The 13,407-nt window shown below is 39.6% G+C and overlaps 1 protein-coding gene across 1 annotated transcript; it reads right to left on the bottom strand.

The window, feature by feature from the left end:
• Positions 1-6,644: 6,644 nt before the first annotated feature.
• egln3 (egl-9 family hypoxia-inducible factor 3) lies at positions 6,645-13,013 on the bottom strand. Its single transcript, XM_086151727.1, has 5 exons — positions 11,254-13,013; positions 8,674-8,793; positions 8,465-8,601; positions 8,064-8,128; positions 6,645-7,386 (listed from the first exon to the last, which is right to left on the bottom strand). The coding sequence occupies exons 1-5, from the start codon at positions 11,611-11,613 to the stop codon at positions 7,358-7,360; spliced, it is 711 nt and encodes a 236-aa protein (XP_086007853.1). The 5' UTR covers positions 11,614-13,013; the 3' UTR covers positions 6,645-7,357.
• Positions 13,014-13,407: the final 394 nt, after the last annotated feature.

The following is a 13,407-nucleotide window of genomic DNA, read 5'->3' as shown; positions in this document are numbered from 1 at the left end:
TCCTTTTGGTTCTTTTTTAAAATTATTTTGTCTTGGTTTCTTCTTTCTGCTTCCTTTTTTGTCTCTGTAAAACTTTTCTGTTCTCCTTGTTTCCTCTCCTAGTTCTTTCTCTCTCTGCTGTTGTTTTTCGCTGTTGTGTAGTCTGATACAAACCTCTTTATCTCGCTCGTCTTTTTCTCTCAGAGATGACAAGATTCTTTAACTAGCTCAAAGGTTTACGGAGCCATGTTTCTTTGCCCGACAAGGAATTCTGGGAGTGGCTACTTTCCACCTCATGAAAGCAAAGCGGCACATAACCAATAAATATATACACTGTGTAGAAACGAATGACAAGGAAGGATCTTTTCCGATAGGTTTTATGAAACTGTGTTCCAAACGTGATGCAAATTTCCTATCAATTTGTTGTTTTTTCCCTCATTTGCTTCCTGTTAAGTGAAGTTTCACTTAAGGGGTTTCCCTTGGCTGCAATGTAACCGGAGTCAACAGATTCAAGCGATGAAACAGCGACACAGTGAAGCAGTGCTCTGATTTTTGGTTGAGTCTGGGTGCAGGATAGCAAGCAAACCTATTTTTTAGATGCTTGTTTTCTAAAAGGAGTTCTGATCAGCGCATTGTGTGAATTTACCCCAGTTGTTAGGTTGGGTTCTATTTTCAACTCCTGCAGTTTTTATGAATAGGGCAGGTTGGTCTCTTGGCCGCACTCGTGTCATCCAAATGCCCATCTGCCCATGGCCCACTGGAACAAATGGATCCAAACTGACTGAAAAATTGTGCCATTTTTTTCAGAGGAGGTCACTGATGCAGAAGTTTATTTCTAAAAATGTAACATCAGGGTGGTTTTCCTGAAAAAAAAAAAAAAAAAAAGCATTTTCAAAAACCAGTCCTGACCAGAGCCCCTTCTGAAAGTCTGGCACAGCTGGCCATTTTTTTCAAATGCCGCCAATGCCAGAAAGTTAAGTGCTCAAATGAAAGAAATTCGGATCCGGCTGTTGTGATTTGTTTGCAATAAACAATCGATCCTGAAATAACGACATCACAGAGAATTCATTCTTTGTTGTGTCTTTTTTGCAAGATGACAAGCAAAACTTAGGATCACACCAGGAACGCTAATCCATACTTCCATAGTAACCTTGGGGCTTTTCCCTGATGTAGATTTGCTCACCTCTGCTTCCCACTTAAGACTCTTGCTGTGATTTAAACTGCAATAACTGATCAAAGCGATGCCAAAGTAACAAAGTCATGATGTTGGTTTCCACGTTCGTCGTCATGTCCGTTTGCAGAATGACGTGTTAACGAGTCTCGTTTCTTTTTAAGTGCTTCCTCGGTGGAAGTTCAGCTCTCATGCAGTCACTTTATCGCTAACATTTTCAAAACATGTAAATTTCAGAAGCTTGATTTGGGAGGTGATCGAATAGGATTTGTATAATCTTCAACTCTGGATGAACCTAGAAGGACACAAAGTTGCATGTTCAATCATACAATCATCAGCAGGATGGAAAGTTCGCCTCACGTTTGAACACATTAGTATGTAGCTACAAGTAGCCAAGCATTTCCCAGAATCCCTTGGGGCATCTCATGTGTGCATTGGGTGTATTTCATTGGTTCCCCGCCGAAACTTATTGACTTCCTGCGCAAAACTTCTCTTCATGGGGTGTAAACAAAACAAGAGGTTCTAGGGGGGAAGAAAATGGAAAAAAAATTCACAGTAGTATTTCAGGACAAGTACTATATATTAAGAAAAAAAAAAAACAATTTTAGAGCTTTCTAAAGAAATTAAAAGAAAAAAAAATATTTCGCACTATAAATCTATTTTTATAGGTGTTTTGGAAAAACTGAACTGCATGTTTAGTAAAGTCCGTCCGATATGTGAGCGATTCCCTTTTTCTGTTGGTTTTGTTTTGGGTCTTGTTGTTTTTGTGGGGTTTTTTTTTTGAAAGTCTGTCAAGCCCAAATGGTCGGACAGGGGCGTTCCGCGTGTCCGATTCCCAGTGTAGCATCAGGAACAATAATCTGTAGCATCACTAACGTGTAACAGGATAAATAAAGAAACCCAGGTTTACGATTTTTTGTTGTTGTCGTTGTTCGGTAGGCAGAGCTTGATTTGTCATCTGGAGAAGGGAGCTCCTCTGGATTTTCTGCTGTGGCTGTTTTTTTGCGTGAAAGCGCACCGGGGTGGGCAGGGCACAAACTGACAGGAAGAAAAGCGCATTGGGGTGGAACTTCAGGTGGAACACATGAAATTTAAAAAAATTAAAAAACAACCAGGAAATACACCCACATGTAACAAAAATACCCTAACAGCCGGTCCACGCTGTTTTTTCAATGTTTTTTCTGTGTTTTATGTCGAAAAATGAAAAACTTTGCTGGTGATTTTAAAAACTTCAAGAACCTTAATCACAGCTGCTGTCAAGAATACATCGTGTTTAAGAATTACAAATATTGAGAAATCACTTCATTTACCTGTGAAGAAACTGTGTCTGTGTTTTTAACTATTTCTTGTACAATTATACAGATTCTTTTATGCGGAACTTGGTGCCAAGTAGCTGAGATACGGGAAAGAAGGGAATCTCTTATTATCAGTGTTAACAGTGTTATAAAAATTCTAAATACAAACAAATTAAAATATTAAAAAAGAGAAAACTATGGTACATTTCTATTTTTTTTTCCTCGCAGAAAAAGGGGAAAACACATGACTAACTGATGCTAACTTTGAGTGCCTGGCTTATTTTATTATTATTATTATTATTATTATTATTATTATTATTATTGTTGTTATTATTATTATTATTATTATTATTATTTCAAAATACATCTTTTTGAGTTTGTTTATCATGAATAATGCTGCAAATCCGAAAAATGTACATACTTCATTTTTATAGCAGTTGTTCTTTTCTAAGTTTACTAGGTTCTCATTCACCCAGAGGAACATGTCACGCACATGGCTTGTCTTTCTGTAACCCGGATTTTGACCATCTTACAGGTGCCATATTCATAATAAAAAATTTCTCTTGAATTTCTTACCCGATTGCATTATTTCTTCTGTTTCTTCAGTTGTGACACATTCTGCCATCTCCCACTGCTACTCCTCAAGCAAGAAATAAAGGATTTGCGGTGCAAAGAAAGATTTCATTTTTTGGATGAGCAAATGAGGACGGGAAAGAATGAAAACACGGGATTTAACATTTTTTATTCAAGAAAATGATAATAATCTCAACCTTTATTAGCTATCAAGCTGATAATTCATAGTTTGGCCAGATACATACTGATTAATCACTTTGATTAAGGTTATTGGTTTTGGAGACTTATTTAAAATTATTTCATGAGAGTAGGAGATTTTTTCATCAATTCTAGGAGAAAAAAAATACATAAAATTACTCACTAATATTAGAATTCTATGAAGATTTTACAGAAGGGTTTGTTTGCATGTCATTGAAAGACCTGATTTGTTGAGCTTTATGAACAACAAACCAATTATCCCATCACAGCAAACTAATATACTTAGCAGAGGAAAAATATAATATTCAGCTTTTCCCTTTCCCATATTGCCATCTTTCTGTGCTCCCAAACAAGTTAATTTCTTTATGATTGACAGTAACATTCTAGAGAGAGTTGAATGAATGTGAGTGTTCTATAGTACGGGAATAAGTTCTTGACAGAGGCACGCTAACAGCTGACAGACTACCACTCATTGTGGCTATCTAGCGTGATAAAACACAATATAAAAACAGTCTGTAGACTAGTTTCATTGTAGGGTCAAGGCAAACACAAACTGGGAAGTGTGATATCACTGGGTGATGTCACCAGGTGATGTCACATCATGAGATTTTTAGGTAATTTCACAGGTTTTCTCAAAGATTGTCCTGCAAGCCAATATCCCTCCATCTCCAGTATTTTGCCCTCCAGTCCTATGCCCCCACGCTTTTATTATCTTTCTCCCCCCCCTGCACCAACCCCGCCCTCCCCTCCATGCAATAATAAGAAAGGAGAGGTCAGTGTCTCTGAGGCCGAGCAGCCAACTTTAAATATTTCACACTATTTTAAATGAGCACACATGAATGATAGATCACAGGCAGCTTGCCCGTGTGTGTGTGTGTGTGTGTGTGTGTGTGTGTGTGTGTCTGTGTGCGTGTGTGTATGCAAGTGCGTGTGTTCACGTGTGTGCGCGTGGAGGTGCTTGAACCTGCAGCTCTCTAATAACCCCTGGCTGTGTCTTGGCAGGGCCCGATGGTGCATTTAGATCCAACAGCGGCTCATTCACTTGAGGCGTATAACGAGCCTTTCATTAGCGGCCTGATGGACGGGTGATGAAACCAAATGTTAGAGAGCAAGCTGTTTTTTTTCTTTTAAACTTTCCTCAGACCCTTCCTCATTCATGACCCCCGACTGTCCAAACATCTCGAAGAGCTGCCGGCGAAGACGCAATGTGACGTTTCAGTTCACGGGGTAAGTGTATCCTGGAGTATTTAAAATAACTCAACTAAGAATTTTGGTTGTTTTTGCAACTTTCAATTTCAAATAGCACTTTCCATTAAAACTTTTGTAACATTTTCTTTCTGAAAATATTTAATATCATTAATAGCGCTTAATAGAACTTATTATAAGTCTCATAATTGCTAAAATTAAACTGTGAAAACAATTGCCCAAAAGTTAGAGAATTCAGCATAAAAAAGGATGTTGATAAAACATCTCGGTTAAACGTGTTTTATCTTTTACATATTTTTTTTCATCTGCTTGTTTTGCCATTTCTTATTTTGTTATCTTTTTTAATCGTGTGTGGGTGTGTGTTTGTGTTTGTGTGTGTGTTTGATAGTAATGGTAAATTTTAGTTTTATATCTAATTAACTTTTATTTCAATCCTGGAAAATAAACGTGAAAACATAAAAAAAAATAACAAAAGTATATCACATGAAAGAAAGAGTATTACCGATGAATAATGGGTAATATGTTCACCATTTCAAATTAGATTAAAGTAGTTTTCTGTGAACATACAGTTTTCGAGAGCCCAATCATTGAATTGTGATTCTCGTGCCGTCGCCTCCTGATACTTCCTTCAGAATGGAGCAGCAGAGACACCAAGAGGATCTGTACCACAACTGCAGACCGGCCTCCGGGGGCACAACTTACGCGTGGATTTGGTTTCCGTGGGTAAGTGGCTTTCTTGAATTTGAAATTAAAGAATAAAAATAAATGTCAGATGCAATGAAACAGATAGAAACAGAAAATTAAACGGTTAATTTCTTAGAAATCAGGCCAATGTATTTAACAGTGGTGACAAAAAGAAATGTTTAAAAACTTCAACAAAAGTAATGTACAATATTAATATTAATGGTGCTAATAATAATAAAAATAATGATTATTATTAGCTGCAGCAAGATCAAATACATGGGACCCAAGGGGAGCGGTAATGCTTCACAGAGTGGGACAGCACGCTGGATGGTTTGGAGATAAAGTCCAGAAGGCCAGACTGATATGGTTTTGACTTTACATACATAGGTTGTTTCCAGGAGACCAGGTGGAAAGGTAGTAAGACTAGAAGCTTAGGAGCAGGTTTTAAGTTTTACTATCATGGTACAGACAAGAAGAAAAATGGAATAGGAGTTATCTTGAAGGGGAGTTATTAGGAATGTTCTGGAGGTGAAAAGAATTCCAGATAAGACTCATGAGTCTTAAATTGGAAACTGAAGGTGTGATGCTCAATGTTGTTCGTGGCTATGTCCCACAGGTGGGATGCGAGTTAGAGGAGAAGAAGTTCTGGAATGAGCTAGATGAAGAGATGCAGAATATCCCAAGAGATGAGAGACTGGTAATTGGTACAGACTGGTCACCTCTATCGCCTGCATGTTGGTGCAGGCGATAGAGGTGATGAAGAAGTGATGGGCAGGTTGGTATCCAGGATAGGAATGCGGATGGACAAATGGTGGTAGACTTTGCAAAAAGGATGGACATGGCTGAACTGAATACTTTTTTCCAGAAAAGACAGGACATAAGGTAACTTATAAGAATGGAAGTGGGAGCGCACAGGTAGACAACATCTCGTATAGACGGGGTAACCTGAATGAGATCAGTGACTGCAAAGTAGTTGTAGATGCCAGACAGCATAGGATGGTGGTTTGCAGGATGACGCTGGTGACAAGGAAGATCAAGACAGAGCAGAGGACAAAGTGGAGGATGCTGAAAAGAGAGGCGTGTTGCATGGTTTTCAGGGAGGAATTGAGAGAGGCCCTGGATGGTCATGGAGCGCTTCCAGATGACTGGACAACTACAGCTAATATGATCAGGAAAACAGGTAGGAGAGTACTTGGTGTGTCATCTGGAGGGAAAACAGATAAGGAAACTTAGTGTCAGAATGCAGAAGTGCAGGAGTATATGCAGAGAAGGCGGTAAGCGCAGAGGTGGGACACTGAGAGGACTGAAGAGAACAGACAGGAGTACAGGGAGATACAGCGTAAGGCGAAGATAGGGGTAGTAAAGGCAAAACAAAGGGCGTACAATGACTTGTATGCTTGGTTGGACAGTAAGGAGGAAGTGAATGATTTATACAGGTTGGCAAAACACAGAGCTAGAAAGAATGTACAACAGGTGCAGGTGATTAAGGATAGAGGGAAATGTATTGACAGATGGTGTTTTTTTTTTTTATTTACATCAGTTTTTTTTCCAGATATCCAACCATTCACACCTACAATTTAAGGGTTCTAAGTGAACCTACTGATTGCGCAAGAGGACAGGGAGAGAACCCAACACACCACCACAACGCCAATGTATACCTACATAACAAAAAAGGAAACTGTAAACTGAGTAAAATCAAATTTTCCTTTTGAAAACGTTTCCTAAATATGAGCATGAAGTCTATATGATAAAGTTAAAACAGTTTAGTCCAATAGTGAAAATTATACTTAAGATTCATCTCTAAAACATCAAAACTAAAATTGATTTAAGTGCAGAAATCCCACTTAGAAGTAAAAAACTCTAAGATGATGTAAAATCAACCAAAAACATACTGAATTATAAACCTAAGCGATAAGTCAAGTGATCCCCAGCAGAGGGAGTGAAGGAGGCCAAGATGCTTACTAAGTCGGTGCTTTATTTTTCCGTTGAGTTTGAACACAACTTTATTGACACATTTTTCTTCACATAAGTTCTCCTCCTGGAGGCCCAAAGTGGGCGGGGCTTAAAAAGTGAAGGTCAAGGTCTCCTGCCTCCTGCCGCCGCCACATTCACAAGCGGGCGGCGGCAGACAAGGGTCACATGATTCAGGAGGCTACTGCTGGACCCCCTCCGGACCCGGGATGCTGTCGGATAGCTGCACCTTGTATGCAGCTCAGAGCTTTGAACGCCATGTGGCAGCATTTCCCCGCCATCAGCTGGTAGTGTTATTCTGCTTGGAAGCTGCAGGGACAGACAGGCCTGTCAATCATCCCCAAATTGGAATTGACAGCAAGACTAACAAAACAAATATATTTTATGTATATTTATTCCCAGTATAGAACCTCTAGGGTTGTTATTAAAGGAGAAAAAGCATTAGAAACAAAGAAATCAAACATTAATTCTCAAATTCAGGTTTTAATTACCGTAATTTCCGGACTATAAGCCCCGACTTTTTTCATGTAAACAATGCAAAAGAAAAAAAATACATGGACATTTTTTGGAGGGGGGGGGCTAATGAGCTTCACGGCGCTAAAGCATTTATCCTCGTCACATCGGACCGATGAAATGACCGAGAAAAACGAAAAACTTTGACGGATTTAGTGCGCAGGAGGAAGCCCGAGATAGCGATCGGCTAGCCGGTCGGCTTATATTGAGGTGTGCTCAATAGTCCAGAAATTACGGTATCTAAACACACAGAGAAGTTACCATAAAAGTCAGCACTAAAAAAGGATCACCAACAGTTGAGCAAATGCTGAGTTATCAAAACAAAAAAAAAATACAACTAAAAATCAGCAGGACATTACCTCAGACTGCAGAAATTTGTTTTTGGAATTTTATCTCCTCATTCAAAAATCCATTTCAGACAAACTGCATCAATAAATTGTGTATTAAAAATATCGATGTGTGTATGGGTGTACCTTGGAAGCGTCTCCGGGCCTCTGCTCTCTCCTCAGAGTCATAGTACCACACTGTGATGGCATATCTGAAACAGACACGTACACAAACGGAGATGAAAAATAACCTAGAAATAAAAAACATGAAGTAAAAACATAGTCAAGCAAGACACAAATTAAGCTTAGATTGAAACAACTATTATCAAAATTGGATTGGTCAAACCTATGATTCAACCAAGAATAAAAATTCAAATAAGGCAAATAAATCTTTAAAAATCAATCAAATCAACAAGACAGTCCAGAAAAAGTGAAGTTTGGCTGACATCCCAATTCACCTAAAACAAATCACCTTAAATCTGCAAGAAACCTTCTACCCAAAGGGTTTGATCACATAACCCTGTTCTTGGCTGGTAATTGGTAGTTACCTGGTGTTGAAGGACGGCTGCACCTCGTGTGGGTTCCTACGGTCGGACCAGAAGACCAGCAACCGGTCGAACAATGGCCAGATATCCACCGCCTTTGACATTCCTTCTGGGAAGATCCTGAGGATGCCACCATGCTCCTGCACGACACAGAAATGTTAGCAAACAGTCAGGGGTTACACTTCAGAGGTAAGGTCAAGTTCAACACCCACCTTGGCATCCCAGTTCTTGTTCAGGTAGTAGATGCAGGTGACGCAGCGTCCATCGCCGTTTGGGTTGTCGACATGTTTGACGTAACCCGCACCATTTCCTGGGTAACAGGCCACCATAGCCTGGACACAAATACACACGCAGCAGGGTCACACACCTGAAATCTTAGTCTGAATTCATTCAAAAATGTATTTCCTTTTAAAATAAATGTATTAAAATAAATATGTCTCCATTTGCACATGAATTGACCATGTTATTTTCCTGAAAAACAAGACATTTTCAATATATTTTAGGGGGTGGGGGGGGGCAAACAAGTTATATAAAGAAATCACTTTTCATTTTTCAGCCATTTATCTAATTCCTAAGCAAAGCGTAATTGTTTTGCTAATTTGCTGATTAACTTGAATGCAAAAAAAAATAATGTTTTTTCTAATTACTGTAAATAATTTAAATACTGAGAAAGTGAAAACATTTGAGTTAAATTGTGTTCCGCAAAAAAAAAAAAAGTGAACAAAAATTGTATAGAAATATTTCCATGCTCCAGAACAATGGAATACCCTACAAGCTAATTAACAAAACTCAATGAATGAATCAAATGATCAGATTGTCCATTGCTGTGGTTTAGGGTAAATCAGATCAAATCTGGGTTGGCACTCAGTACGTGCCGATCGCCTCTTGATTCCCAGAAAGGAAGTTTATGTTTGTTGACTTTCACACGTCTGATCACGCTCAGCTGCTTCCTGCCCAGGGTTGAAGGTCGCAGCGGGACACACAAGGGAACCCCTCCCTCCTCCTCCTCCTTCTCCTCCTCCTCCTCATCCCCTGTCCTGTTTGGACAACTGTTTCCTTCTCAGACACTGAAACCATTTCATTAGAAACCTGCTGAAATATTTACGGCTACTAGAAACAAGAGTCAGAGTCTCAAAGAAACTCTGCTATTATTAAAAAAAATGACACACGCATGTAAATATATGAAAGTAAATGAACATTAAAAGTCACAAAAATATCAAAGAAATTACTGGAAAAAAACATAAAAATACTAAAGAAATTAAAGGTCATTTGAAAGTATCAAAAATTTAATAGGGAAAATAAAAAAAATTAAAAAAAAATTCTTGTCAAATTTCACTTTTTCATTACCCTGGTGCAAGACTCAACCAACTACCCACCCACCCACACTATTTTGGTAGCCATCACAATATAGATTGTCTCATTTTCCAGGGAAGAATAAGAGGGATGAGTCTGGCCAGTTTCCCGCCCACTTGACAGCCAGCTCATTGTGTAACGGCAACAACCATATAAGCCTGAAAACCTTACCAGGACAATAATAAATAAATAAAAAGTTGAACAGGAAGCCCCTAGTAATTCATTGTTTTTACTCAGAAGAAAATCCTGCACACTGCTCGGGCTCAGGGCGTGTGTTTTACCGGAGTTTACCATGGTGACCTCTCTTCGAAGGAACAGCCATCTGATAAAGGCACGCACACGTGTGAAGCAGTCCTTATCACATGCCTGTGTGTGTGTGTGTGTGTGTGTGTGTGTGTGTGTGTGTGTGTGTGTGTGAAAGGCTGTAAATCGGTGGGTGTGTGTTAAGTTGTGTACGTGAGGATCTCCATGCCTCCATGGACATATGCGTGTCTGTGTGTGTGTGTGTGTATGTCAGTCGGTCATTAGTCAGGTCAGTTTTATTTGTTCGAGCCGAAAACAAACACTATTTGCCTCTCGGGGTTTAGGGAGTGACACCTTGTGAACTTTAACCTTCCACTTGGGGTTGAGAAAGAGAAGCTTTAGAAGAAGTAGACAAGGGCTAAACGAAGACAATGTTTTTTGACAAACACCAACTGTAACATAAAAATAATAAAATAGTTTTTTTCTTACAGTATTGTGTCAGGTTTGTCTTGCATTTTTTGTCGTTTTCATACCCCGTCCCCCAGGAATATCTGGATCCAATAGAATTTAGTGTAACAGAATAATTCTGTCATTTCTGATTTTAACATAGTTAAGAATCATTGGAGTTCATTTTTTCCTCATTTTCAGACGATGATTTGCCTTTGACCCTAATTGATTTCATACAGTCAGTATCAAACAGGCCAGCTGCTCTTTAAGAATCTTGGCTTTCCTTTGGACCAAATAAAATCAAAACTACTAAAACTGCTGAAACTTCTTTAAAAAAAAAAAAAGGGCAAAATTGAATATTTCGGCAAATGATTCTCGAAAAATTGGGGGGAAAGTATCTGAAATAAAGAACACCTGACATAAAAAATAAAAATGCATTTAATTGAAGCTTCCGCAAATTACCTAAAGTAAACATGCAAACAAACTTAAATTTTTTTAAAGGGAAAATATCGCGAGATTTGATGTGCAGCTGCATATGGTAAATCTCCATATAAGACTGAAAAGTGGAAAGTAGCTAAAGTACTCAAGATTTAAAAAAAAAAAAAACAGGTATTGTATGGCATACTGGGGGAAACGGCTATCTACGTAAAAGGGAATCGTTCACTAATCTCGTACAGTTATAATAAAACTAACAACCCCGGGTGCTTATTTACACGCAATGTAAACAAGGTAAACAACGGTGCAGGTACCTTGGATCTCTCCCGTATGTAACGGCCGCCCAGCCGGTTACCGCAAACGGTGACGAGTCTGTCGACAAGGTTGAGCAGGAATCCCACGGCTTCGCAGCCCGGCTCCGCGCCGCTCACCCACGCGATCTTGTCGCCACGGACGCGCCTCTGGTGCAGGCAGGGGACGGAGCCCGCCAGGCGGCCGTCCTGCAGCGCCCCGCCGCGGTGCAGCTCCGCCACCTGCTCCAGAACCGCGCCGCCGGCCAGCTCGCCCAGTAGCCCGTCCACGTAGCAGAAGCCCTGGGCGGCAAGCTCCGGCACGACCCGCCCCAGGGCCAGGCGCTCCAGCTCGGCGTCCGATACGGGATCGATAAACGGCATGGCAACGATGCAAAGCACAAGGAGATGGCGGGAACTTAACACACAGGAAGCGGAAGAGCTCAGCTTCAAATATAGTCCAACTCTGCTCTGCTGAGACTCGACTGACGTCCCGGTAGTCAGAATACCAATTTATAAGACCTGGTCGCATAAAAATACATCCGGTTTGTTTCTTCCAAAATAAAAGCACTGATGTCCGTATAGCAAAGAAAATCACAATGATGCAACACAAATGGCATTGAATAAGCATCGATTTACCTCTGTCAAAATCCTCCAATAAAAACTTTGAAAAACATAAAATTAAAAAAATAAAATAAAAGCAGTGATGTTGAAAAATGTAAAGGGATGGAAACATCAGGGAATTGAGGAGAATAACATGAACTTGAACTTAGCAAGGACTTAAAATAGGCTGAAAATTTTTTGCATTGACCTTGCTAGAAAAATTACACCTTAGTGAGCAAAGTGAATAATTGCTAATTTTTACAAAATAAGGCGTAGTGCTGGACTATTAAGTAAAAATGGCAAATAATTGAACCAAAAGCAACTCAAACAGGTTATAAAAATAATCAGAGCTGAGCAATGACCTTAGCACCATTACAATAGTCACAACCAAAAAAGGCAATATTGGTTAAAAAAAAATTGCAACTATCTGTAACTTGGCCTGTAAGGAGTTGAAGGGAGGGAAAACAGGGAAAGACATTAAAAGAGAATTGACGAAGTTAAAAAAATCAATAATAATAATAATAATAATAACAATAACAATAACAACAATAATATTATAGGCGAGAAAAATATGGCTATGATCATCAAAACTTCTATTTTAAGATTTTAATCTCCGTCGGAATGCGACCATTAAGGTTGTGTTATCGTTAACAAACGTAGTTTTAAGAGCAAGAATTGAAAATTAGGGCTTTTACTCTGAAGGCCTGGCCTCACGCCTCCGGTGGGAGAGTGAGTGTGGGACGTGACTGAAAGTGGGTCGGCGCGGGACGTGAGCGATGAAACGTTCGTCTACAGCGGCGTTCTTCCACGCACGCCCATCAAACATTACAACCCCAGTTAAGGAATAAACAACCTGAACATCATCAACTAAACTTTATGAACCAAGAAAAGACGAAAGATACCGTCACATTCTTTTTTTTTTTTAACCCCTGTCCCATTTCTTGTATTCCTTTTTTAATTAAATAAATGGAGCAGCTGCTACGTGCCGACCGTGGACGCCAAAAGCTACCGGAAGCACCTGCTGGTGGTGAACCGGAATGTTTACATGTGTGCTGATAAAATTCCTTGGCATTCCGCTCTCAGTCATGGAACGATGAATGTATTTTCGACTTTGATTCTTCAAGGACGTTTCTTGTTGGCAGCGAGCACTCACCAATGTGAACTTTGGTTCCTGACTTGAAGCAGTCCAGTGTCTATTGTTGTTAGTTTGCCTGGTACAGCGGCCCCGCATTTACAGAGACTGCATTGCAATTGCCCAATGCGGCCCTCCTACCTGTTACAACACCAAGATGTTTTGCAATACATTAGTCATGATGACATTCAGCTTTGTGAAACATGCATATAACTAAAATCCAGTGGTGGGCCGTTGGAGCCTGCAAGGCCTTCTCTGCTGGCCTAAAATAAAACATCTGAATGACAAACATTAACTGTATTTTGTCCATGAATACTTATTAAATAATTCCAAATGGTCTGTTAACTTCCTTTCATAACTTTGCTCCTGGTTGTGCCACCTCCAGACATGCATTTTCATATTAAAGCATTTAGCCAATCACATTTCAGCCATTATCTATTGCC

This window comes from Fistularia commersonii, chromosome 1 (assembly GCF_037954325.1).
Source record: "Fistularia commersonii isolate RoL2024-O1a breed Wild chromosome 1, RoL_Fcom_v1.0, whole genome shotgun sequence".
NCBI classification, from domain to species: Eukaryota; Metazoa; Chordata; class Actinopteri; order Syngnathiformes; family Fistulariidae; genus Fistularia; species Fistularia commersonii.
The sequence above is the reverse complement of the archived record's forward strand: the minus strand, read 5'-3'. Positions and strand labels throughout refer to the sequence as shown.